This window comes from Gossypium hirsutum, chromosome A09 (assembly GCF_007990345.1).
Source record: "Gossypium hirsutum isolate 1008001.06 chromosome A09, Gossypium_hirsutum_v2.1, whole genome shotgun sequence".
Taxonomy (NCBI): Eukaryota; Viridiplantae; Streptophyta; class Magnoliopsida; order Malvales; family Malvaceae; genus Gossypium; species Gossypium hirsutum.
In genome coordinates, this window is record NC_053432.1 from 82,634,948 (window position 1) to 82,662,683 (window position 27,736).

Consider the following 27,736-nt stretch of genomic DNA (forward strand, 5'->3'; position numbering starts at 1 on the left):
TAAAATAAATCATTATCAATACATACTTGTATCAATAGAAAAGTGATATATATCCACCTGTATAATACTAACTACCTCAATCGTTAAAATCCAACTACAAGAAATAATTTTATTTTGTTTTTTCTTGAACTTATTGTTTTTGAATCCCTAAATCTACATCTATCCATGAAAAAGTTTATACAACTTAACACTATTTTAACTTAGACTTTTCACTTCTTAAATTTAATACGAATAACAATATTATCAATAATTATAACCATAGATGTCAATATGGTATTGTTGTCGGCTATATTCCATATTGTTCTAAAGTAATGCTTCATCCCTATCAAAATTTCGATGTGTTTTGAATAGGGATTTAATTGAGTGGAGTTCAATATTGAGTTTAATTTGAAATTTGAAGTATAAGATTCAATTTGAGTTCGATTGAATATTTATTTTTAAGTACTCGATCTCAAGTTCGATTAAGCTTGTATATCAACTTATGTATTTAAGCCAGAAGTTGAGTTCAATTAAACTTGTATGTATTCAAGTTCAATCTCAAATTCGACTTAATAATTAGTATTCAAGTTCAATCTCAAATTCGACTTGATAATTAAACTTAAGGTTAATAATATTATATTAAGGTATTGAGTAACATAATTTAAAAATGAATAGCTCAATAAGATCCATGAACTATTTAAGTCAAGTATTATTAAGTTTAAATCTAACTCAATTGGTATGCGGTTTGTTTGAGCTTAAACTTAGCTTGATAATTACTATTATACCCCCACCACAACACATCACGTGGCAAGCTATTGGACAATTCACAAATGACCCTCTGCGTGGAATAGTCCGCATACAACCCTCCATTAGGAATGGTCTGCAAGCAACTCTTCACAAATTTTGTTTGAGTTAATCTAAAGGCAGTTCGCTACAAACCCATCACTGAGACCATCAAATCATAATTGCCTTTTACTACCCTAATGATGAGAATGTCAAATTAGGACCGCACATTATATTCCATGGAGACAACTGATCTGCAACTGCCTTGCCACTTGGTTAACCTTCACAATCATATAGAGCATTATACTATTAGCTACGTGGCATTACAAGATAAGAGGTGACCCCATATATAATCCTAGGTGCATGAGGAACTAGGGATTACCCCATTTCCTTAGCAATTCTACACGACAACACTAGAGCATTTTTCTTCTCCTTATAACATTGGCTCTCCACTTGTCACAGGTGACTGACACTATCTTCATTGCCCTTCCCTCTTAACATCGATTTTTTGTTTGTCACAGGTCAATTGGTATTCCCCTCTACCATCCTCCACTCCTTCCTAAAATCGATTCTTCACTTGTGACAAATAACTCATATCAACAATAATTAAATATTGATAAGTGATTTACATCCTTAATTTTAACTGTATTAATTCATCTCGACTAACACGGAATGCGTACCTACCCATATATCAAAACACATAAAAATCAACACATACGACTTTTTTTTCTTTTTTTTGGTGAAACCCGTACGACTTAAAAAAAACAAAAAAAACAACAACAGCAATTAAACTCAGCCTTAACTTCCAGCTATCAACGACTTGTAAGCCGAAGTCCACTCCACGTTAATGCTCCCACCAGTCAAAATCTCCGTCCATTTATTGACAAGGCCCCCCTTCGCCGCCTTGTTTTTTCAAACTCTTCGACTCTTCCAGGTTCCTCCAACTCAATAAAAACACAACACTTAATCAAAAAACCACCGTTAGTCCTCCAACATTCCACTCATGGCTTCTCTCAATTCCCTTCCCTTCATTGCAATCTTCCTTGTTCTTCATCTGAGCATTGCTAAATCCGACTTTTTATCACCCCTTTTCCCACCTATCTCTGGTTCGTCACTTCCCTTTTTTCAATTTTTAATCCTTTTTTTCTTTTTCTGATTGATTTCTGAGATCCTTGGGTCTTTTCATAACTTGGGTTTTTTCTTAATTAAGATTTTCTAGTGAGATTTAATCATGTATTTGGGTTTTTTTTGTTCTTCCCTTTTTGTTGCAGATGATGTATGCAAAGAAGTGCATTGTGGAAAAGGAAAATGCAAGCCTTCATCAAATGGATCACTCCCTTATACTTGTGAATGCGATATTGGTTGGAAACAAACAGCTGCTGATCATGATGATCATCCCAAGTTTCTCCCTTGCATTTTTCCCAATTGTAAATAAACCCTCTGCTTGCTTTTCTCTTTACTTTTTTAAGCCTAATCGTCACCTTTAATTGTTACCTGTTTTAGTTCGTACAAGTTATTTATGTATTGGTTATGCTTTCTATGTATATAATATCAAATCATGAATCCTCGCCGGCTTTGGCATTAATTTGATGATGTTATGCAAGTGAAATCTTGATAATTTGTGGAAATTACAAAGTGGTCTTTGGGGTAGTATTGGGAACTCTATTAGACTAAATTGAACCATTTTTTAATCCCGCCTACATCATGTGAAGCTGGTTGTGTTGTTGTTTTTAAGCCTTTTTGGTAGCAGTAGTTTTTGATTTAGAAGCCAATGAGACCTTGGTTGTGTTAGCAAGGCATTGAGCGCTCATGTTCTAGTCGCCGTGTTCAAAATTATGCATAGGATAGTTCAATTTAGAGCTCTTAATGATTGATTTTGATTGGAACTATTGATAGTTGGATTGTTGGTATGGGGTTGTGATCGATTAATTTGCGGATTTCAGGTACGCTTGATACTTCTTGTGCAGCTGCTCCTTCTCCTGTGCAAGAAAAGGAAGCCAAAGCAAATCGATCTATTTTTGATAGTAAGCTTTGTACTATTTTAAGCTTTGGATTTGGTCATTTTATGTTCTTTTCTTCTTAATGTTAATGCACTTGTTCATGGTTTAACAGTCTGCCGTTGGACTAATTGCGGTGGTGGATCGTGCAACAAGACATCACCGTTTACGTATGATTGCAAATGTTCAGAGGGTTATTTTAATCTTCTTAATGTCTCTGTCTTCCCGTGCTACAGAGAATGTAAGGACACATAGGCTCCCAGTTTTAGTGTAGCATCGATAATGGTGGTTAAGTAGTATATGCTAAATAAGTTTGAACTTTGTGAACTTTAAGGTGCGATCGGACTGGATTGTGCAAACCTTGGGATCACCACGTCGAATAAATCTACTTCCGCAACACCATCATCGTCCCAAAACAATGCGAATAGAGGTAAAAACCGAGCACATAAATCTATGTCCTTCTTTGGTTTGACTAAAGAAAAAACAGCATGTTATGACATTGTCAACATGAAAAAAAAAAACCGATATTACTCTGGCTTTCATTTTTCTTAAAGTACTCGTATCATGAAAGAAAATAACATCTTTCTATTTCTTCTCTCAGCTGGGTCGAAGCTGCTAGAGAATTGTCAATTGGTGATAATATTGGTATTGTTGCTGGTTATGGTAGTTTGATTTGTATCTATATAAAGCCGATGCTCGGAGTTTCGTGTTCCATGGATAGCGCAATTCGAGCATGAAGACGACGCAATATTTGTATGTAAATTTTCATATCATATCAATAAATTAGCCATTTTAGGAAGAAGGAATTTTTTATAGTTAGTAATTTTGCCTTTATGTTATAGGAAATTTGTAGATGGATTTCCATATAGGGTTGTATTTTTTCTTATTATGGCATTTATGACATTTTTAATTGTTTTTTTTTTTGTAATTTATAGCTAAGGATCCAAGGATTTTTTTTTTTGAATATCATTTTTAAGGTTGACTGTATAAATCAATTAAGTTACACTTGGGATTTCTTGATTTAAAGGGTAAAATCTTGTTGTATATTGGGTAATCGACCTATTCACGGGTTAGATGGTTCCACAAATTGGGTTTTGGATAAGATACTTTTGACTTCGGATATCAGGTCTGAACTGAATTCAAGCTAAAGAATTAGAAAATATTATTATAATATATATTACGGTATAAAAATGGACCGTCGGACGAGATGGGTTTAATTTTGGTCTAAACATTAATAATAGAAATTTTTTGAACAGGGCCGTGTCTCAATTCGGCCCATTGGCTAGTCTATTGTATTATGGCCGTGTCTCTCAATCAGACTATATTTGTGCCCATTTGTATTTTTTAAGGATAATATACTGAGTTTAATTTTGATATTTGATATAGTATTTTTATTTTTTAATTTAAAATTTAATAATCATTAAAATGTTTGTCCCAATTAAATATCTATAAGAGTAAATATATTAAAATGTTTATCAGTCACAAAAAAATAATTTAATTTAAGTATCGAATTGAAAGTTAAACTTAAATTTAAGTACTTAATTAAAAAAAATTAAATTGAACAAAATTTAGATATGTTAACTTTTTTTTTCTTAATATTAAATTATTTTAAAGAAACTTTTGGGATGATTGATTGGAGAAGTAATGAATTAGGACAGCAGACTGAAAAAACATCCCAATCTGTCACAAAACCCTAATTACTAGTATCCCTGCACCTTGTCATTCATCTTCAACTCTTCAATCCCATCAAATCTCCTATCAATTCACAAATTAAAACATTTAATTTTTTATTATATCATAATTTCAGTGTACCGAAATAGTTAATACAACATACTTTATTTGATTATTAAATCTAATTTTGCCCTTTCTCATTTTACGTGTTGGCATTAATTATGGGTATATTTGTTTTTTAATTAAAAATAAATCTTATTAATAAATTAATATTTTAATCACCCAAATCTAAAAAATTACAAAAATAAATTTTGAATTATATAAAAGTTTTCATTTATGCTACTATACTATTTAAAACTCAAAAAATTTTATTTAAATCACTGATTTATTTTTTCTAAAAGTTTGGCTAACGATGCCTCGACGACGATTCTAAGATCAAACTCTATCAATGATTAATAATTTTAAATTCAAGTCAATTTGATGATCATTGTTAAATATTAAAAAAATTAAATTTTAATTCATAAATTCATAACGTTTAAAATTATTTAATTAAAAGAAACAAATTGTAAAAGAGATGGAGAATAAGAATTTTCAATTAATACAAATAATGTGAATAAAAAAATCATACAATAATTTTAACAATTCAATTATTTAAATAAACACTTTAGATATTTTAATGATGGTTTTTTTAACTTTTTATTTTAAATTAATTTATAAAACGTAAGTTTGTTTTCCTTTTTCAAAATTTTCATACCATTGTTTACTTTCACGAAATTCCGAGAGGAGAGTTGACAGTGCTTGCTAAACTTATGAGTAAAGGGAAATTGAGTTCATTGAATTTAGTCTTTGGAAATTGGAGCCGCCAATCACCCTTCTCCATCTCTTCACTCTCACATCTAATGTCACAATTTGTCTCTCTTTTAATTAATTATGTAAATAAATATTTTTTTGGACAGCAATTAGGTGTAAAGTTTTTTTTTACAGTAGGTGTAATATGCTATAATAATCGAACATAAAAATAAGACTAATAGTTATAGTAAATACCCTATATTTGGTCACTTAATTTGTGTACATGTAAATAAATATCTTAAATTTATAAAATTAGTAGGTCAAAGAAACAGGGTGTCAAAAGAGAACATAAAAGAAAGGAAAAATAGTTAGAATTTATAGTAATTTTTATATATTTTAAAAAGTTTTATACTAATTTATTAATAATACGATTGATTATAAAATTCAAAATAATTACATATAAAATAAATGCTTTTCTTTTTGAAGTAAAGAAATGCTTTTTTTATTTAAAAAAGAAAAAGAAAAAACATACTTTCAAGCCTTTTGGTCAGAATATAAAATCAAAAGAGGTGATGATGACGCCAGCCAACCTCGCCCACACCCAATTTTCCCGCTAGGAATTAGCTTTTACGTAAGATGATTCTGATGAGATTAAAAGTAAGTCTTATTTCCAAAATTAACCCTTAAATTGTTCTATTTTTACATTTAGGTATATTTATGTTTAGATATCAATTTAGTCCAATTTTACTTAAAAAGTATAAGACATTCAATAAAAGCATGTTGTATGTCATGTTTTTATTGGTTGATGTATTGTTTTAAGGTAAAATAAAATAAAAATGTTATTGATAGTTTAAGTACTATTTAAAAAAATTAAATATTTATGTGAAAATATGGTATAATTTAAGAGCAATTTTATATTTAATAATATAAAATAATATTTAGTTTTTAAACTTGTAATTTTTTCAGTTTTGTTCTTAATTTTTATCGACATTATTCTCAAAATTTAGTAATTTTTCTCAATTTTATCCTTAAACATCAATTCATTTGATGATGTAACACTTTAATATTATATTATCTTATTACCTAATTTTATACTATCTTATTACCTAATTTTATAATTTTTAAACTTTAAGTGATTATGTGGTAAAATTTCAAAATATCAAGTAATCACACGACTCTACCAAATTAATAATAATTGTCACACTAATATAACCAAAAAAATTCAAGGATCAAACAGAAAAATTTACCGAATTCAGGGACTTAACGTTGCTTTAACCCTATTTGTGTTCTTATTATCCCCTTCTAGTTAGTACCTTTTCTACTTAAATCATCCAGCGCTCGACACACAAAGGGAAATCCGTATTACCAATTTTATCCTCCCCTCGTTAAACAAAATTACAACTATTAACATCTCCCAATAAAAAGTACGGCCATTTCCTCACTACTGTCACATTACATAAAACTCAACTCAGTTCCTTTTGTCCCGAAAAAGCTTTCCTTCCCAAAAGAGAGAACAACAAAGAAAATGGAGAAACCCGTCGTCGAACAGTGGATGCCGAAGGCAATGACGGTACCGTTCCGGCCCCGGGAGATAGTACGTGAACCAATGGAGTTTTTATCACGTTCCTGGAGTGTTTCAGCTCTAGAAGTTTCAAGAGCTTTATCATCTTCATCGTCAACCCAACCCGTCAGTTCTCAACAAACGTGTTTAAAAGGCTCTTCGAGTGGTAACGGCGTTATAAAAGAAGACATTTCCGGCGAGATTGAAGACATTGGCTTAGTTTCAAGCAACCCTTTTACTTTTGCTTCTTCTGAAACTTCTCAAATGGTCATGGAAAGAATCATGTCACAGTCTGTAAGTGTTGTAGAACAATGGGGTTTTCTTTTAAGGTTGTTTGTTATTTCTTATAACGTTAAATTTTGTCTTTATTAGCAACAAGAAGTATCTCCAAGAACTTCAGGGAGGCCATCTCATAGCAGTGAACCATTAACTGGTGCTCAAAGCTGTGGTTCATTAACTGATAGCCCCCCAATTTCACCTTCAGAGATTGATGATGTTAAGGTTCGTACATTTAAATTTGATTTTTGGTGGTGTTTTAATGGTGGTACTTAATGATGATGAAAATAATAAGCTTTTTTATTAGTTTAATGTGACCTTTACCCTTTATTTACAGCAATTTTGCCGCGCCGGTAACTCTGTCAACACGCAGTTTCGTACAACCTCGGCTATTCCGGCGACGGTGGCTGTCCCTCCTACGACTTCCGTGGCGGTTGGTGGTGGAAAGACGGTGGGACGATGGCTGAAGGATAGGAAAGAGAAGAAAAAGGAGGAAACACGGGCTCATAACGCTCAGCTACACGCTGCTATTTCAGTTGCCGGGGTTGCGGCAGCTGTGGCAGCTATCGTGGCGGGGACGGCAGCTTCATCGGGTGCCAGGAAAGACGAACAGATGGCGAAGACGGAACGGGCGGTGGCATCAGCCGCCACCCTCGTTGCTGCACAGTGCGTCGAGGCGGCTGAAGCCATAGGAGCCGAACGTGAACATTTAGCCTCCGTAATCAGCTCCGCCGTCAATGTACGGACCTCCGAAGACATAATGACCTTAAACGCCGGTGCAGCAACAGGTATATATAAAAGATAACCATTAATCCAACATCTAGAACACAATGAACTTTGTTTAATTTTACTGGGGGTTTCATTATTTAGCATTGAGAGGAGCAGCCATATTGAAAGCAAGGGCATTAAAGGAGGTATGGAACATAGCAGCTGTTATCCCTATGGAAAAAAGTGGTGGCAATGGCAGCAACGGCAGCAATAATGGCGGCTTTAGCGGTGAACTTCCCCCTGAAGAGAATTTCTTAGGGATTTGCAACAGAGAATTGCTTGCTAAAGGTTGTGAACTTCTCAAACGCACTAGAAAAGGTATATAATTTCATCCATATTCCATGCAAAGCCCGTAGACAAAACTCTTCCAGTTTTGTTTAATTCGAGTGTTTTCAAAATTAATCCATTTTAGCTTCAAATTATGTTGAAAAATTCGCTTAAAAACCATTGAAATCATTGTTTCTCAGGTGATCTTCATTGGAAGATAGTCTCTGTTTATATAAACAGAATGAACCAGGTAAGGGTGCATTGCTCATAATTAGGAAAATATATCGTATTTACTCAATTATTGGGGAATCAATGGAGGTTCAGATAATGTTAAGTCCTAAACAAAAGCAAAGAATCTAAAAAAAGAAAAGAAAGCTGATGACATAAACTGTGATCTGTTTGCTTTGTTTCTCCTTTATATACATTCTTTTTGGACATGGAAATTTGTGTCTTTGTATATAGGTTATGTTGAAGATGAAGAGTAGACATGTTGCTGGGACCATTACAAAAAAGAAAAAGAGTAAGTGATTATTATTCTTTTTTTGTCTTCTCTGTAATAAAACTGTGTAAAAAAGAAAGTGTAGAAATGAATTTGTGGGTCTTTGTTCCATTTGGGGATTTGAGAAAAGTATCAAAAGGGATTGGGTCATTGTTAACTTTAAATGTTCTTTTTGGGAATTTTGCTGTAGATGTTGTGATAGAAGTGATTAAAGATATGCCAGCATGGCCCGGTCGTCACTTGCTTGAAGGTGGAGAGAACCGGAGGTACTTTGGGTTGAAAACGGCAATGCGTGGGGTCGTTGAGTTCGAGTGCAAGAACCAAAGAGAGCATGATGTTTGGACTCTGGGTGTGTTAAGGCTACTCTCCGTAGCTGCTGAGAAGAACAATAGATATAGAATCTGATGTTAGGGGTTTGAGTGGGTGGATCATTTTGTGAACTAATTTTGAACTGGAAAGTGTAAAATGTTTTTGTGAATATTTATTTCATCCATATTGCGATCTATGTTTGATTGTTCTTTTTCACTGTGTTGGACTAAGGGATGGTCAAAAAGAGGCCAATTAGATGAAGGAATAAGTATGGGATATGATAAAAAGGATTTAAAGAGACCCAACCTTGGCTTTATCATTTCATGTGAGGGGTCTAGTTTTTAAATTTGCTTTTCGGCTCTTGGATTTAGGTCTTGTTTATGCCTTATGGTGGGTCTACTTTTCATGTGTTATATGGAGCGGAGGATCTTTCACTTTCATCACTTGGAACTCAAGCGGGGAAAAGGATTGCCCATATTGTGACTTGACTTGACTCCCAAGGTTTATTATTCGTATTACCTCATTCTTTTCTCTTTTGTAAATTTAATAATTTCGTTTTAAAATGTGATTTTTAATTTTTAATATTTAAACTTTATAATTTTAATCTTCAGTTTTATACAAAGCTAGGTCCGTAAAATGGAAAAAATTTTATTTAAGTTCTTTAAAATTTTTAGAATTTTAAGTTAGTAAATTTGCAGTTTGATAATTTTTAAAAATATAAAAATTTGATTTAATTATTTAAAAATTATAAAGATATAAATATAAGTCATTAAAATAGTGAAATTATATTTTTACTATTATAAAAATTACAATTTAATTTTGACTTTCTTAAAAAAATTATTTTTCTAGTTTCACCCTTCTACAAAGTTACCTTTGGTCACACCGCAGTGCTGGGTTTTAGTTTATTCTTGGTTTAATACATAATTTCATCTTTGAGTTTGATATTTCTTTTTTAAAATGATACGGGTTATTTTTTGACTCAGTATTAAACTCGTACATTAATAAAAATGATATATTTTGGTGATTTAAGGTAACATTGTTACTTTTTTTTTATTTACTTTGGGTTTTTAAAATTAAATTGATGAAAATTCATAATCAAATTAACCTTGAAATTTGAATTAAATCATATTCATTAGATTGTATTTTGTCAAATTAAATAAATTCACAATTAACACTAAATTTATTCTTTTAACCAAATTGTGAAAAATTCAAATATGATAATATTAATAACTTTCACCAAATTAATCATAAAACTGGAATTAAATATTAAAATTAACATTATTACTCTTGGATATCAAAATATGTAACTTTTATCAAATACAAATACTAAATGATATCTTAAGCCTTTATTCATTTTGTTGATTTGAACTAGAAGTGTTCATAAGCTAGGTCAAGTTGGGTTCGGGCTGGGTCTAAACTTAATATTAACACACTTTATGTTTGCCCAAACTCAGCTCAGCTCAAAATATGAGCACTAAAACTTTGCTCAAGCTTACCTATATTTGTAAATGGTTAACCCAAGCTCATTTTAAACCTGTCTATATTATTTTAAAATTTTTTAAATATATACTTTTTATTTTATTTTAATATTTAATATATATAGTCATGTTTATATTATAGTAGATTTATATGTTACTCTGTATAAAAAATAATTATATATTACTACATTCAATTTGTGTTATAAATTACATGATATAAAACATTATAAACCTAAAAATCGGGTTGTACAAATTTATTTTCTGACTAACCCTCCTAAATTTCAGACAGATTTTTAAACTTAGATGAATAATTTGACCCATGAACAAGTTTAAAGTCAACACTTGAAGTGGTATAAATCTTGATTTTAGCCCATGACTCTGGGGGTAAAATAAAATTAAGTTATTTTATATATACGCTAGTCCGATAGTTAAAAGCCCAATTGCTGTAAAAGTAAAACTACAATCATGCCCAATGTCAGTATTGCAAAGGCCATTTCCGCCGTCGGCATAGGTGGCGCCTTCACCACCACCCCCGCTCATCAAGTTATCATGCTAACCTCTACTAGAAACATTTTGTTTTTTCACCAATTGCTCCAAAAACTCTCATATCCCATGTAGCTCAATTCTAATTTTTCGTTTTTAAAATATTCATATATAAATCAAAGAAACATACTTAAATACCAAAAATTTAATATTTTAAATATATACAAAAATAAAAATTGATCATATCTACAGTTAACTTGCAAAATGTGATTAGCTTTATCAAACTGAACGTATATATACTTTAGATATAAATTTAACGATCATGTTTTGCTTTACTCGAAATCGATTTAATAAAATTATTGTTTTGAGGATATAATTAGAATGTTCGAAATCAAATTTCACATTTAAATTATCATATGATAATTGAAGTTGTGTTTCAAAACTCAAAAATTAACTCCAACGGTGTAAATGCAAAATAACTCTTAACTCAAAGTATCCAAATCCGGAATATATTCGTCATTTAACTTTCATCGGCTCAACCTAGGTTGGGCTGTAATTTGGACCGTTTTTATTATTGGACTGATCCTAAACCAGGATTTATATATGAATATTTTAAATATATTATGGATGATCCATAGGTTTTTATTAATATTTCATTTTCATCCACTATCTTTAAAACTTTACATTAAACATTATCCATGACGTTTATAAATATTTCATTTTAGTATTTGGAAGGGTTTGAATGAAAATATTAAGCTCGAACAATAATTTTAGATAAAAACGTTATGTCCATTTAAAATATGAGGCATGCTCAAATATTCAAAGCCCAAGTTTGGTCCAATCTTTTTTATAGTTTATGTTTAGGGAATATGTTATATTATAAATATGTAATCTTTATCATGTAAAAAATAAATATGTTATACTAAAATGTAAATTCTAAAAACAAATATTATATTTTAGTCAAAGGAATATATATAAGGGTAGAGAAAATATATATTATTAAAAAGTAAATAAATAACATATATATATTTTAAAAATATGACTTAACCTAAAAAAATTGAGCGAATTAAGCTTATATTTACAAATATGGATGAAAACGAAACATTATTAAAAATTATAGATTATACATCTCGTTAACTAAAAAAATGATATTTTTAATAAGATTTATTAAAATATAAATCTACTAAAATTAAAAAACATATGGAAAATATTTAATTTTATATAAATATCTTATTTATTAAAATTAAATCATAACACACATGCGATGTGGATGAAAAAATTACCTAAAAATTTATATATAAGCTTTATTTAAAATTATAAAATTAAATATTATTATATGGACATTTTTTTATTAATTTTATATAAAAATAAAACCATCCCCAACACCATAATAATTCCAAAAATAAAGATGGTCTAAACCTAAAATTAAATTCTTAAAAGCAAAAAATATTTACCTAACAATGATGAGATGGTCACAACTCACGAGTGATATTCATTCTTGAATTTATATTATTTTTTTGATAAATTAGTAAATATAAGTATTAAATGTAATTATGTTGTATGATAAATGTAAATGTTGATTTAAAAAGATAATTTTATTTTTTAATTTTATTAATATAATATTTTATATTATTTTCTATAGTTTTAGATAAAAGATATATATGGTCACGGGCGAAATTAGAAATATTTTTAGTGGGTCGAAATTAAATTGAATACTTTTACTATACACAAAATTTTCAAGTTTTTATCATTCTTGAGGGTCAAAGTACAATTTTATCATTACTATTTTAGAATTAGTAAATTATTAAAGGGCCTAAAAGAAAAAAAATCCATTTTAGGGTAGCAATGACAAAAAGATAATATTGTAATGATTTGAATTTAACAAACGAATTTTAATGATGTTAACAATCCTTAAAATGTACATCAATATTTTACTCAAAATAAAATATTTACACTAACTAATGATATTGTAAAAGTTTATATACGAAATTATGTAAAAAAATGGAAGCAAAGAGACTAAATTTTAATTTTGGACATAGTATAGAGACCAAAACTAAAATTTGACCATTGATATATAATCTAAGAGAAGGTTGGACTCAACTCGAGGTATCTGATTCATGAATTAATCCCCTATATTTTTTTTAGTTTTAAAAATTTATACCCAATTGTTAACACTGTTAAAATTATTCTATTAATTTGTTGGTGTGACATGTAGAATAAAAAAAAATACTTACTTTATTCATGTAATGGAAAATGATATTATATTGAACTTCAATTTAACAAATAATTCATTATTTTAATCAAAATAAAAATATTTAAACTAACTAATGATATTATAAAATTGAAATACTAAATTATGTAAAATATAAAACATAAAGATTACATCTTAAATTGAAACATAAAATAAGTACCAGAAGTGAAAATTAACCATTAATAAAGAAATTAAAAACTGCAAATGGCAGTGAAAAAAATGGCAATTGAGTTGACAGGTGTACAATAAGAAATAGGAATGGACATTACTTTTATATAGTAAGTATAGATATTTTTGAAATGTAAAATATATATTTTTCTTTTCAGTACAAAGTTGGGAAAAAGAGAAGTTGATTAAAGTTTGAACTGGTAATTAAAAATGAAAACTCATTTTTGTTAAAAAAATAAATAAATAAATATTAGGTGTAATAGTAAAATATATTATGTTATTAATAAAAGAGAGTATATTTATACCTAAAATAAGTCATTATGAAAAAGACATCTTTATATCCAGAACATAAATTATAAAATTAAAATAAAATATAAAAAAATTAGCAATATTATTTTGGTTAAAATAAATAAAATAATTTGATTAAAATATCTTTATACAAAAATATTATCAAACACAATAATTTGTCAAATCAAACATCACATCACATCCAAATTTGATGTAAGGTCTGAGAGATTGTCGAAGGAGATATGGCCAAACTGACTTAACAGTAAACGCACTCTCCTTTGGGATTTCAATTATTATAAATAAAAAGCACAATTTTTAATATTTTCAAAATATTTTTATATTACTAAATTGGTTAAAATAATAATTAATATAATTTTAAGACAACAATAAAAAATATTAATTCATTAAATATAATTAGATAGATAAATAATAAAAATTCTTACATAAATGATAAATAAATTTTACATATATTTCTAATTATTAAACGATGGATTTAAAAGTAATCTAATGGTATATACATTTATACAAAATAATAGTTATTATAATTATTTTAAAAAAGTTCTTTATAAAAAATATAAAATACTTTTAACTATATTTAATTCATAACTTAATTAAACATTAGATTCAAATTAATTTATATTTATTATTTTAATTTTTTATCACTTAATTATATGCGAATGAATTAAAGCAAAAATTATTTAACACAATAAATAAACGCATTAGCAAGACAATTTCATTCATGCAAAATTTATTTAAAAAATCATAAAAAACAGCTTTTAGTATTATTTAATAGATTTTATTTTTATGTTTGATTTTTTTATTATTTATTTAATTTTAGGCACTTGAATATTTTTGGGTATTTATTTAATTTATTTCACTTTTATTTTATAACTTAATTATGGTTTTTTTTATCCATAACTGTTTAAATTTTACCACCGGAGAAGTAAAAAAGAATTTAAGGGGTAAAATTAAGTTATATAATTTTATAAGAATTAAAATAAAATTTTATAATTTTATTGACTTACATTTTTATAATTTTTAAAAAATTAAATTAAAATTTTATTATTTTTAAAACAAAAATAAGGAAAAATTGAGTATCCTATTTTAAGGGACCAAGTCGATTGCCAGCACCTGTAGATTTTTACCATCTCTTTAAACTTACTTATGATTTATACTGTTATGTATTGTATAATTAAAATCTATAATTTTTTTAGTAACTATAGTTTTATTTTAATACAATATAGTAATTAGTTTTTTTTATCAAAAGCTTTAAGGAATGAAATGATTGTTAAATTTTTTTATCATATAAAGTTTACATATGTTTAAAATATTTTGTTTTTATCTCAAATGCATAAAACAATTAAATATATTTAGTAAATATTGCTGGATAAATTTTATTGTTAAATTAAGGTTTAATCTATAATAATACATTCTTTTTCTTATTGGTACTTGAATTTTTTTCTCAAGTTGGTATTTCTTTTAATCAAACCACTATTCAAACCGTTAAGTCTGTTTTAAAAAAGTTTTAATCCATAAATTGGTATCTAAGCTATGTCATTTTCTCATGTTAGTATCCACATATTTTTTTTACCCATAAAGGGTAACTAAACTGCTTTTTTCCCCAACTTGATACCTTAGTTAGTTCAATCATTAGTAAAACCGTTAATTCTATTTTTTAAAAAAATAATCAATTAAAAATATCCAATAAATATTATTTTCTTTATATATTTAAAAATTATAAAAATTAAAAATAAAATATTTTAAAATAGAGAAAATTGATTCAAATGGTTTAGCTAATTTTTTTAAGCTCAGTTTAATTAATATGTATCAATTCGCAGGTCAAATAATTCAACTCCTATCTCCAAATAGGTACCCCAATCGACTCTTATTCCAACCGAACAACCTGGTTTGGTTTTGAAAACACTAATTTTGATCAATGAAAGAACTTCTTCTATCCCATCAAGTCGAGTAAGTAAATGATGAAGTAAATTTTGAGTATTGTTGGTATTACCAAATATTATAAAAGAAAAAAAAGAGAGTGAAATTATGTAAAAAAATAAAATGAAAAAGATTTAAATACCAATTTATAAATTAAACCTTAAATTAACGCCTCGTTGTTAAATTAATTAAACAACAGTTTTAAAGTTAAAAGTGTCTCAAATTCTTGTGTCCAGCTGTGTTACCTAATTTTAAGAAAAATGCTTTCATTTAAATAATAAAGTAAACCGTATGTCCTCCCACCGTAATATTTGCACTACCTTAGCTCTACTTTTAGCCTATGAGTAAATTTAACTATAATTTGGTACGTGAATTTCAATTTTGTGTTGTGATGAATGTTGCATTACTGTATCCATACATATTACATAAACAACTAATTTTATTTACAGATATAAAAATAATTAGACTTTTTTTTTACCGATCAATTCAAAATTAAATTTTTATTTATACAAATAAAATAAAATAAAAACTTAAAATATATAATTATATTAAACCAAAAGTTATATATTTTACTATACATCAAATCAAAATTTGTGTATAATTGATTATATTATATTAATCTAATTAAACGGTACTGTTTTCAGAATAAACTCAATATTTTATTTACCATGTCAATTAATTATTTTAAATAATTTGAAAAACGAATAATATGTATATACATAACACGAACCCAAGTGGATACTATCATGTCAGTGGAGTAAATGCGATTTATTTTTTGAGGGTACTAAGATTTAGATTAGTTTATAAAGATTTTTTTACTACAATTTATATGGTAGTATTTTTTTTATGAATAGAATATACTAAGTATAGTAGAAATATAAATACATATTTATAAAAAAAATTCATGCAAAATTCATACATAACATACGGAAACGATGATAAGACTAGAAGCTTAAATGCTCAAAAACCTAAAACCTAAAACCTTATGGCTTTTGTGAAATGGAAATAATAATAATAATAAAACAATCAAGGGATACAAATAATAATAATAATGCACCGAGGTAATGATATCTTTCCCCTATAAACTTTGAATAATGGATTCTGATTGGTAATTTTTGAAATAAGTGATAAGTGTTTGAAATTATTTTGGATGTGATCATGAATATTTGGACATTGATATTATAATGATATATGTTACAATGGAGATTATGATGTTAATGCCCTATTAATGATGTTAGACGTAGACCAAGTATAGTTGGCATGCCAAAAGGTTACTGATATGGTGATTTGCCAGCCATCATTGATAGGCAATCCAAGATGGCTGAATAAATGGTACGAATAATACTAAAACCATCATTGTCAGACAACGCAGAATGGTAAAATAATCTCATGCTAAAAGTCATCATTGCCGGGTAACCCAGGATGATAAAGTAAGATAGCCCTAATTTCGGAGGGACGTGGACTTATTCGATATAGAGATCCAAGTATTTGTTCTAATGTCTTTCATCAAATAATAGGGATCAAATTGAATAAACAATAAAATTGATATTGAAACGTGAAGTTCATTAGAAAGTTGGAAAAATGATATATCAAGTTAAAGTAGTAAATATAAATGTAATTGATATTTTTATATATTTTTTTGAATTGTGTATATATATTTACTTTAGTTCATTCTCAATGAAATGTGTTTAAATTATATTAGTGCCACTAAGTATTCAATATTCAACGTATGATTTTGTTTATTTTCGTGAGCAGGTCTCGAACAAGGTTTTCCATAGGTTGGCAGTGTCAAAGCATCCATTCTCAACAACTCAACTCGTGAATCATTTTGCTACCTTTTTTGTATGTATATATGTGTTTAAGTTGGAATAATATGTACCTAGATTGTTTTTTTGGTTATGTTGTTTAAATGATCATTTTAGTATATTGATATTTGGGCTATGAAGTTTCATAAGTTGAACTTTAGTCTTTAATTAGTAGGTAACTAGGTTTATATAAGTTCGATTATGAGAAATAGATGGTTAAATGTTGATGTGTTGGTGGTTATGATTTGATATGTTTGATTGTGTTTAGATGTGTTAGATTGATGGTGTTACTTTGATGTAATGTTTAGGTACACTTAAGGTGCCATTGGTTTAGTTTGAACCCTTGAAAATGTGCATTTAAGGCAAATTTTACCATTGTGTCAAGAGAAAGTATGATCATGTATCAAGACCACAAGAACAAAATTTACCTTATATTTTGATCTTCATGCTCAATGTCTTGAGACTTGGCATGTTAGTCTCGAGACAAATAAACTTCAAAGCTACATTAGTTTTACCTTGCTCCAGGTTTTTAGACAATGACCCCTTATTTCGAGACATCAAAACACCGAAACTAAAATAAGAAAATAGGGGAGGTTGGCCTCGAAGCCCAGTCTCAAGACATAAGAGATGTAATGAACCGAAAGTTACAGTATCGGAAATTGAGTCTTGAGTACTGTTTCTGTGAAATTTATTCATGAATATTTATTAGAAATATTTATGAATTATAGTTGAATGGTTATTTAATGTTTGATTAAGTTAAGTAGCTTGAATTTAGAATAATGACTAAATTGCATACGGTATAAAAGTTTAATTATAGATTAAAGATTAGTAAAAGGGACTAATCTAGCAATTAGACCCTAAGTGCCATGTGTGTGAATGTATGATATAACATGTGTAATAGTTGGTATATATGTGTAATACCTATAAGATATTTTATGTTATAGCTATTACACATGTTAATTTTATATTTATTATAGGTTAATAATATAATATAGTATAATGAATAAAGAATAATGAGTAAAGAAACATAGAAAGAGTTATAGAGAGCAAACGTGAGAAAGAAAGAAAGAAAGAAAGAAAGAAATAGAAAAGGGAAATTTGAGGATTAAGGCCCTAAAGCTTGATTGGTAAGTTGTTTTAGCTCATTTTTTTATGATTTTTATGTTTATGGATGCCTAATTCAAAGTTCTACATGTATGAGGTTAAAATGAAGAAAAATAGAAAATTTTTAGATATTGATTTAGTTGAATAAATTGAGGTTTTATGGGTTAAATTGATAGGAATTGAAGTTAGAAGTGAAAATTGAGTGATTTATTAAAAGAATTCTAAGTTAGGTTTAAATAGGGATTAAGTTGAATAGAGCTCAAAATTTATGTTTTATAATGAATTTTATGAGTTAGAAATTGTTAATGAGTCGATTAAAAGAGAATATGAAGCTTAAGTTAAAGAAAAAAAGATTAGTAATGGAAAAAGGACGAAATTGGAATTTTTGTAAAAGTTTGATAGAAAGTGAAAATGTGTTTTATGAATTAGTATATTGATGATTTTTAATTGTATGATTGTTAGTAGCAAACGTAGCACCGGATACGTCATCAAAGAAGGGAAAAGAGAAAGTGAACGAAGATATCGATTAAATTCGATAAATAGTGGTTTGTATTTCTATAAACCGAGCTTAATCGTTATTGCTATATTTGATATTTATATTGTATGAAAATGTGAATGAGGTAAGTATTTTTACCATATTGAAATGAATGTGATTTTGAATACCCTATTAACAGTGTCGGGCTAGTCGGATATAGTTGACATGTCATAGGAATTGGAAGTATTGGGATATTCCGACATTGAGTCGATGAGACACTATGTGTCGACTACTGTTAAAGTTCCGGATTTGTTCCGATGAAGTACTTTGTGTACTATAATGTTAAAGTTCCGGATTTATTCCGATGAAGCACTATGTGCTTATCCCGGAGTGTGGGTTGGATCCGTGTATCCGTCAGTGTCCGAGTTATGTTAATAAGGGTAAATAAAGTAAAGGTTATTAAAGTACTGATTGATATTGAATAATAGCAATAATGTGTTTGAATTACCATGTTTTAAAGTTGATTAAGCTATTGTTTATAGAAATACCACTGAGAGTATTCTCAACGTACGGTTTGTTTCCGTGCGCAGGCTAGGTACGAAAGTATAAGGACTCAGCATACAAGCCGATCCCCGAACTCAAATTGGTGAAGTTTCTATCTTTTTGGAAAATGGCATTGTACCTAGGATGTCTTTTGGTCATTTTGAAAGTATCTAAGTTGTTAAGTGATATTTTGGTATGTTTTGTAAATGTTACCAAAACCTTAAGTATGGTATGTTTTGATATGTTAGTGAAGAGTAATAAGAGGAATTGTTGGTAAATGTTGTAGAGAGAAGAAATGAAGATGTTATAAACTTAGTTATCAACATTTTATACTAAAACAGATTTGGACAGTAACAGTAGTCCAACTTTGAAAATATACCAAAAATAGTATAAAGTGAATTAGATGATGAATAAAATATTTAATTGAAGCTTAATGAATCTATTTTTATATGGAAGAAACAAAATAGGTAAAAGAGTTGTATTTTATGAGATATTTACGTTTTGGTGAAACAGGGTTAGAACAATTTCTGGATTCCCTGTTCTGACTTTAGAAATTCACCATAAATTTTGTATTAATAATTAGGACTCAAAATTTATTTGTATGGATTCCTTATTGAGTCTATTTTTAATTGAAACAAATGGCATAGTCATTGGATTTCTGTACAGGAAGAAATTTGATTCGTAGTGCACAAGGGTCAGAGTAGCCGAACCCTGAAACAGGGGAGACTTTTTCTAATAAACTGTACTAATTGGCCTGACCAAAAATTCTAGAAAAAAATTAGTAAGTAGATATATGAGTCTAGTTTCAGGGAAAATTTACGGAATTGGATTTCGAGTTTCGTAACTCGAGATATGATTTTTTAGCGACCGTGACGCAGATGGATAGTTTACTACGAAAACTGTTTAAGTGCTAAGATAAGTTTTGTAATGTCTCCTGCTTGACTCTGGCAACGGTCTCGGGTAGGGGGACGTTACAAGAGACCTTGCCTTGAGACATGACATCTAGTGTCTTGAGACATATTGGCATCAAAGAAAAATTACCTAAAATAAAATAAGGCCTGTATTGAGACAAGAAGTCTTCTACCTCGAGATACAACATTGAAATTTGATAGTTAAGTTTGAATTCAAGTCTTAACTGTAATTTTAACCCTGCTTAATCCCAAAACATGATGATTTGAATCCTAAATACTATGAATGCATATGTGTGTGAGTACGATTGATAATTTAAATTGTTTTGAACAATAATTTTGATCTAAAATTTATGATTATATAAGTGAGATAGCTCGAGTTACTTCAGTAACATAATGTAACATTACGCATTCAGATTCGACAATCGAATTATGTGCTGAGTGTTACATGAAATATTTCACTTGGAATATTGTAGTATATGAATCATAATTCACAATTAGGTGAATGCACTAATTTTTAGATATGAAAGTACTTAAAATTGAAATTTTGGGTTTTATTAATTTTATATATTGTAACAATAAAATATGTAGGTAATAAACATATAAGATTATGGAAATTTTAAAATTTAATTCTTTCACATAATTTTAACATTTAAAGACAACAATATCTATTATATATATTAACATTAAAATAATTAATGCATACATATAACTACAATCATAATCAATCATTATACTGCACAAACGAAAGAATTATTAACCTAAATCTACCTATTTAACCGGGGAGGTAAGAACTTCGGCCCCTTTAGTTAAATGGGTAAATCCTATTTTTAGTTATTCTAAATCTATACTATGTATAATGTATTTAATTAAATTGGTGTCACAAGTTAAGCGGATACTGAATTATTTTAAGGGTATTTTTATCTTTTTACATTTTATATAAACACAAACTATCATGATTTTCAAAATTTCAAAATTATCATTCCAACCAACCTCACAGTTATTTTAATGTAATTTTTTTTATATAAAATATCATACAATTTTTTCCATCGGTGTGCCATAATTTAGTATTAACAATTGAATTTATATTTTATTGAAAAAATAGAAAATGTTTATGTTTGGTCCATCTTAAAATTTATATTTAATTAATTTTTTAGTAATTTCACCTCACCCATGTTGAATGTAGATAAAACGAGATCATGGAGAATGAAAAAGAAAAAGAGTTAAATAGGGAAAAGAATGTAGAGAAAAAAAGATGGAAGGGGGAAAAGAAGAAAGAAACAAGATGTCCCATTGACACTCTTTATCTATGTAGCTTCCGAGTCCCTACTCCAAGTAGAAAATAATGGAACCCTCTACCTCCATCACTTGCTTTTTGATTCCTTTTTTGTACACATTTTAAATTATGGTTCTCACAATAACACTGTTGTAGAGGTATCGGTACTGGTCATACAGGTTAATTACATATTAAAGATTTAAGTCTTGTTTTTATATCTGATATAACGGAAGTGTATAAAAAATAAATAGTATAAAGCACAAAATGAAATTACAATCAATACAATTATAATTCATCATTATGATACATAAATAAATAGATTGATAATAAAATATATTTAAACATATATTATATATATACATGCTTTTTAAAGATATTTATGGATTGAACAGACCGGGATCTTGGCCCCCCAACATTTTGAGTGATTTTTTTTTTGGAAAATTTTAGAAAATTTTAATTAATCCTCTTAAATTTTTAAAATTTTTTATTATATCTTTTAAATTTTTTAATTAAGTTCACTTAAAATATTTAAATATTCTCATTAATCTCACAAAAATTTTAATTAGATTTTTTTTAAATTCTCATTAAACTCTTAAAATTTTTAAAAATTTTACTACCCAAAATTTAATTTCAAAATCAGCCATTTGAATTGAATCAAATCAAACAGATGCGGAAAATGCATATATTTTTTTTTCTCTTAAAAATTTGAACATAGAAAACTTTAACATACATATATTATAATATTATACGTATTTAATCTTTATATAAATTACATAATGTTTAAAATAAAATAAAAAAATATTATAAAATTAAAAAATAAGTCAATTTGGTCTCAAGCATTAAATGATGGAAATTGCAGTCTAAATCCTATCTATTCTTAAATAAAGTATACCAAAATTCGTATTTCAAGTTTAATATTCTATTTAAATAGTCGAATTGGCACAAAATTTTTAGGTGCTACTTGTATAAGGGCTAAAACTTTCAAAATGATAAAATAAAGACAAAATATTTTCAAAAAGACCTCAAATAAGGACATTTAACGCACTTTACCTCTATTTGTAATAAAAAATTAAGCAAATGTCTACGTATTTAGAATAAAACACACGATAATTGAATATACCATCAACCATGGTATATATTCATTCTATTATAAAACATTTTAAAAATAATAAAAACATGAAAAAAATATATAGCAAATATGAATACATAAATCCACTACTACATGTTAATTGTAATATGAATTAAAAATTTAGACACAAATATTTTATCTCCTACAAACTTGTTTCAATGCAATTAAGATAAAAGGAGGACTAAAAAGAGAGAGAGATGATTAGAGATCCCCCTTGGTAATCTCACATTATAAAATAACTTACATTTCCAAAGCTTTTACTGTCTTTCACAGGAAGATGCAAATTCATTATATAAACATAGATAGAAAGCAACCAACACTGTAAAAAACTTACTAAAATAGCAATACTAACATTATTATACTTTCATAATTTTTTTTATTTATTATTTTTTTTTGGTTTGAGCAAAAGTCTTGGATTTCAGTGTACTATTTTTGCTTTGATTTTTTAGGGCATGAAAATCTTGTTGCCACACTTGCAACGCCAAGCTTCAGGGTAGTACTCGAGTGGCTTCATAACTAAACCTGGTTGAATCGGAACGTGAACCGGTTGACAAGGCGAGCAGCTCCCACAGTTGGATCTACAAGAAGGTGGTGAAGAACCCGGCCCACTGAGTTGTTTTTGGGATAAGAACCGGTTCAACACCACTGACCCAGTTCTCTTCTTGCTCCCTTCTCTCACCTGGAACTCACTTTCTGCACAAACAACCACGAAACTGCACTGAGTTCAGACCGAGTTAATGGTTTATATCGTACATGAGTAGTTTAAAAAGTTCAAAAAATGAAAGGAAGGGGGTTTTGAAGATAGTTACCGACTTGAGAAAGAGTGGAAGCAAATAAGAGAAAGGTGAAGGCAACTAGGATGTGGTGGCGGAGGCGGAGGCGGGAAACGCCCATGCCGAGGAGGGGCTGGCGGAGGGAGAAAAGGTTATCAAGGTCGCCTCCGAAGTGCTATTATTGAAGGTTCTTTTTTCGGTTTTGCGTGAGAGAGTGTGTCCCAAGTCAAAGACAGAAAATACACAGAAAAAAAATTTTCAGAAGAGGGCATATATATTGTCTGAAAATTTTTTAGACAAAATTAAAAATTATCTATATATATATAAACTTAAAAACTTATATAAAAAGTTCAAGTTTACAATTTTTTTATATTTTACAATTATTTAAAAAAATATTTCTTGTTAAATTAATGATAGAAATTTAATTTTATAAGAAAAATTAAAAAATATTATATAATAAATTTATTTATTATTTTTAAAATATTAATCAAGTGCATATATTATAAATAAATATTTATACTCATTATAAAAAATTTTAACTGAATTGATATCACGAAATATTAATTAGTTAAAAAAATAAAAATATTAATATTTTATAAATATTTAATATTCTTATTCATGAAAGTAAATAAATAATTTATAATTTTATTCATAATGTTTGGAAAGTATTTATAATTAAGAATTAAATTTAATAAAATTAAAAACTCAAATCTTAAACCTTAAAGGGATTAATATTTTTTTTATGGTTTTTCATTAGTATGGGATGAAACACTGTGTGAAAACACACCATCACAATCATTCAGGGCAGTGTAGACCCAGGCAGCAGCCCCACTTATTTAGCCTGATAATAAAACAAATATATTTCTTATATACTTTCTTATATGTTACTTTAGTAAATTCACCCAAACAAAAACTTTTAAAAATTAACTTATCACATTTTTAAAAACCCACATTCACATCAATGAAAAATAAATAAACCACACATTATTGTTTATATCACTTATCATTATTAGAAAAATATAAAATTTGTAAAATAATATTAATTTTTAATATAAAATTTATATAAAATATACTGAATAAATTTGTCATATTTTGACTTTTAATAATTAATTCTTTTCAACTTTATACTTTTATCTTTTAAAAAAAATTATTATAGATAAAATTTTTAAAAATATATTATGAAAAATTTTAATTAATTTTTAAATATATTTGTAAAGATTTAATTCAATTAAAATATTGAAGTCAAGTTTTAAAAGTTTTTGACCTAATATTCTTAATATTCTTCCTTTTCTAATATTTTCAATGTTTTTTTTTAAATTGGATCGATAGTCTAATCGGTCATATTATCGATTTATCTATTCAATTAATTTAACCGGTTTAATCGATTTGATTTTTCTAAAAATTAAAAATTAAAAAATCCAATTTAACTACCCGATTCAATCTATTTTTATCCCGTCTATATCGGTTCTCGAGCCAATCAATTTAAAGACTCTTTTTGAACTGATATTCTGATCGATTTCTGGCTTAACCAATCGATTCGATCTGAGTCAAACAATATTGAATATTTCCTTACAAAAGGATATTATAATGCATGTGTTCCAATTATACATGTCTATTTTAAATATCATATTTTATATTTACATAAATGTTAATATATTATACAATTGGCTTTTGAATTTGGTATATCTTATCCCAATTTAGTATTTATGATTTAGTTACCTTAATATTTTTTTAACGCCAGTAAATCTAAAATACATGTCACTTTGATAGCGTAACACGTGCAATAATTTGTGATGCAGTCGTCTAAAATTTTAAGGTTGTAAAAAAAAGGTTGAAATATCTAAAAAATGGCAGAGAACATAAATATATATAAAAATATTTTTTAAAAAAGCATCAAATAATAATTCAATTATTAGCCATATAACCTTATAAAACCAATCTAAATTTATTGTATATATAAAAAAGAAAAGTTAAAGCAATCCTAAGGTTGCACTGTCCAAATTTAAAATGCTTTCAAGTCCGTACGTAGAAGTATATATGTCTATAAATAGGGGAACATCGAATTGGGTGACGATTTAAATTTTTTGTCTAAGCTGATATTTTTTTATGCTTATTATTCACAGTATATTTTATAACTAAATTTGAATAAGAATATTTTTAATCACATTATCCCTTGGTTTGGAGAACATTTTTGCCCTTACTCACATTTCAATGAGTATTCATATTCAAGACTTCAATTCTTTGCGACACCCAAAATTCTTTTGAAGATTTCTCCGCTTGAAGCATACCTTTGTTTGGGAAGTTGAGGTGTAGCAAATGGGGTAGTGGACTTGCCCCTTTACTTAAAAGGTCTATTGTAGGTATGAATTGTTCAGTTTAAGAAATTATTTTTTTAACTTTCGCCGCTAAATTTTTAAAATTTTATTTTAACCCTAATATCATATTCTTGACTTCGCCCCTGTCGAGAAGTACTAGACCTTCTAGAGTTTCATCCATAATAGAAAAGGGTTAAAGGAGAGCCCTCCAAGCTTGTTTAGCAAGTAGTGTGTTATTAAAGGTTTGAAAATATCCAAAACCCAATCCGTTCCTTCTCTTAGATTTAACTAATTTCAGCCACCTCACCCAATTATAATTTCCACACAAAAAATTACTCAAAATGAAATTTATGACATAAGTTGGAATAGCTGTAACAACTGCTTTCTTATTTCTTCATTGGTATTGGGCGAGAACTAAACCGATGATTTAGAGAAATTTACCATTTTTCTCGTAGCATGTTGGAACTTGTCAAGTATAATTTCTAAGCTATTATCATCCGCATAGGAAAATGGAGAAAGTTTTTCTGCAAACAAAAGTTAATTTATAGATGGACATTTTTTTTAATCAATCTAAAGGCTCATTTAGTAACCGCACTCTTCAAGAGGCAAGATATAACATTTGTCACTAGATAAGGCAATAGTGGATATCCTTGCTGAATTACCTACTAAGTTATTCATAGACAAAGAATCGTCTAAGCAAACAAGTGCTGAAACACACATGTCTTGGGAAACCGTACAGAAAGATGAGGCAATAGTGGATCTCCTTAGTTGAATTACCTAAGTTATTCACTATATAATTAAGTGATAATAATTGTAACACTTATGATTAAAAATAATTATAATTATAATTATTGTTATTTTATATTAATAATCTTTTATCATATTTATTAGAAGTAAAAAATTGCATGCCCGATTAAATTACTTTTGTTATCAAAGTTTTTTATTTTTTATATTTTAAATATAAATAAGAGTTGTTAAAGCTGTCCGTAGGAATGTTCTTTAGGAAGAAAAAGCAAGTATAACGCATTGTTGAGGGTCCTCATATTCTAATACTAGGTTTCGTTTAGCATTATTCATATCCCTTTTAATGTTTATTTTTTAGGTTTATAGCTTCCATTTAAAACTGCCACGAAAAACATGCATTCGAGTTACGTGAAATAGGATGGTTTCATCTCATTTCTCGCACCTATATATAAATTGCTGATTCACTTGTTTAATAAGACTACAGTAATCTAGAGATGGCTCGCTTGCTTGTGGTGTGGCTTTTCTTAATTTCTCTATGTTTTTCTTCTTGGGTCCAATCGGCAAGCGCTCAACCATTGCAGGTGGGGTCTCCTTCCCCATCACCTTCTACTGGTGCTAGTACTGGCGGCGGTAGTGGTGGTTGCAGTTCATCAGGTGGGACTGGATATGGATCAGGAAGCGGCACTGGTGGAACCAGCGGTGGAGGAGGAGGTGGTGGCGGCGGAGGGACTAGCAGCGGAAGTGGATTTGGGTTTGGGTTTGGAAGTGGCGGCAGAGGTGGTGGCTCTTACTAGAATGCATTAGGCTCTTACATGTTATCACTTGTCTGTGCACAACTATGCTCGGTTTTATGAATCAGTAAAATAAAGTATTATATATGGTGAAAACTTTAATAAACATATAAATTTATTTGAAGTGTTTTAAATCTAAAGCATTAAAATTTATTTTACTACCCTGTTTTAAAATTTAATATTTTAGTAAATATTTTTATTATGAAAGTAACTCAATTTTCTATGAAAAGTTAATGATTAAATTTGTCGTTTATAAAAAAAAATTGATGGTCAAATTAACAAAAATGTACAAATAATGAGAACTAAATTTATTATCATACATTTTAAAATTAAAAAAAAAAAAAAAAACTTTTTTGGTATTCCCCTAT

General features: G+C 28.2%; 4 protein-coding genes across 4 annotated transcripts; 3 read left to right on the plus strand and 1 right to left on the minus strand.

Moving 5' to 3' along the window:
• Positions 1-1,480: 1,480 nt before the first annotated feature.
• Positions 1,481-3,803, plus strand: LOC107928453 (uncharacterized). Its single transcript, XM_016859694.2, has 6 exons — positions 1,481-1,868; positions 2,034-2,189; positions 2,706-2,786; positions 2,875-3,000; positions 3,094-3,189; positions 3,361-3,803. Exons 1-6 carry the CDS (start codon positions 1,766-1,768, stop codon positions 3,429-3,431), a joined length of 633 nt encoding a protein of 210 aa, XP_016715183.1. The 5' UTR covers positions 1,481-1,765; the 3' UTR covers positions 3,432-3,803.
• Positions 3,804-6,574: 2,771 nt separating this feature from the next.
• Positions 6,575-9,093, plus strand: LOC107928440 (VAN3-binding protein). The gene is made up of 7 exons (XM_016859679.2): positions 6,575-7,074; positions 7,153-7,281; positions 7,394-7,844; positions 7,927-8,142; positions 8,292-8,341; positions 8,554-8,611; positions 8,781-9,093. Exons 1-7 carry the CDS (start codon positions 6,745-6,747, stop codon positions 8,993-8,995), a joined length of 1,449 nt encoding a protein of 482 aa, XP_016715168.1. The 5' UTR covers positions 6,575-6,744; the 3' UTR covers positions 8,996-9,093.
• A 13,850-nt stretch (positions 9,094-22,943) lies between these two features.
• Positions 22,944-23,799, minus strand: LOC107928503 (EPIDERMAL PATTERNING FACTOR-like protein 5). The gene is made up of 2 exons (XM_016859745.2): positions 23,555-23,799; positions 22,944-23,438 (listed from the first exon to the last, which is right to left on the minus strand). Exons 1-2 carry the CDS (start codon positions 23,637-23,639, stop codon positions 23,191-23,193), a joined length of 333 nt encoding a protein of 110 aa, XP_016715234.1. The 5' UTR covers positions 23,640-23,799; the 3' UTR covers positions 22,944-23,190.
• A 3,272-nt stretch (positions 23,800-27,071) lies between these two features.
• Positions 27,072-27,371, plus strand: LOC107928480 (putative glycine-rich cell wall structural protein 1). Its single transcript, XM_016859719.1, has one exon. The coding sequence runs from the start codon at positions 27,072-27,074 to the stop codon at positions 27,369-27,371; it is 300 nt and encodes a 99-aa protein (XP_016715208.1).
• The last annotated feature ends 365 nt before the right edge of the window (positions 27,372-27,736 follow it).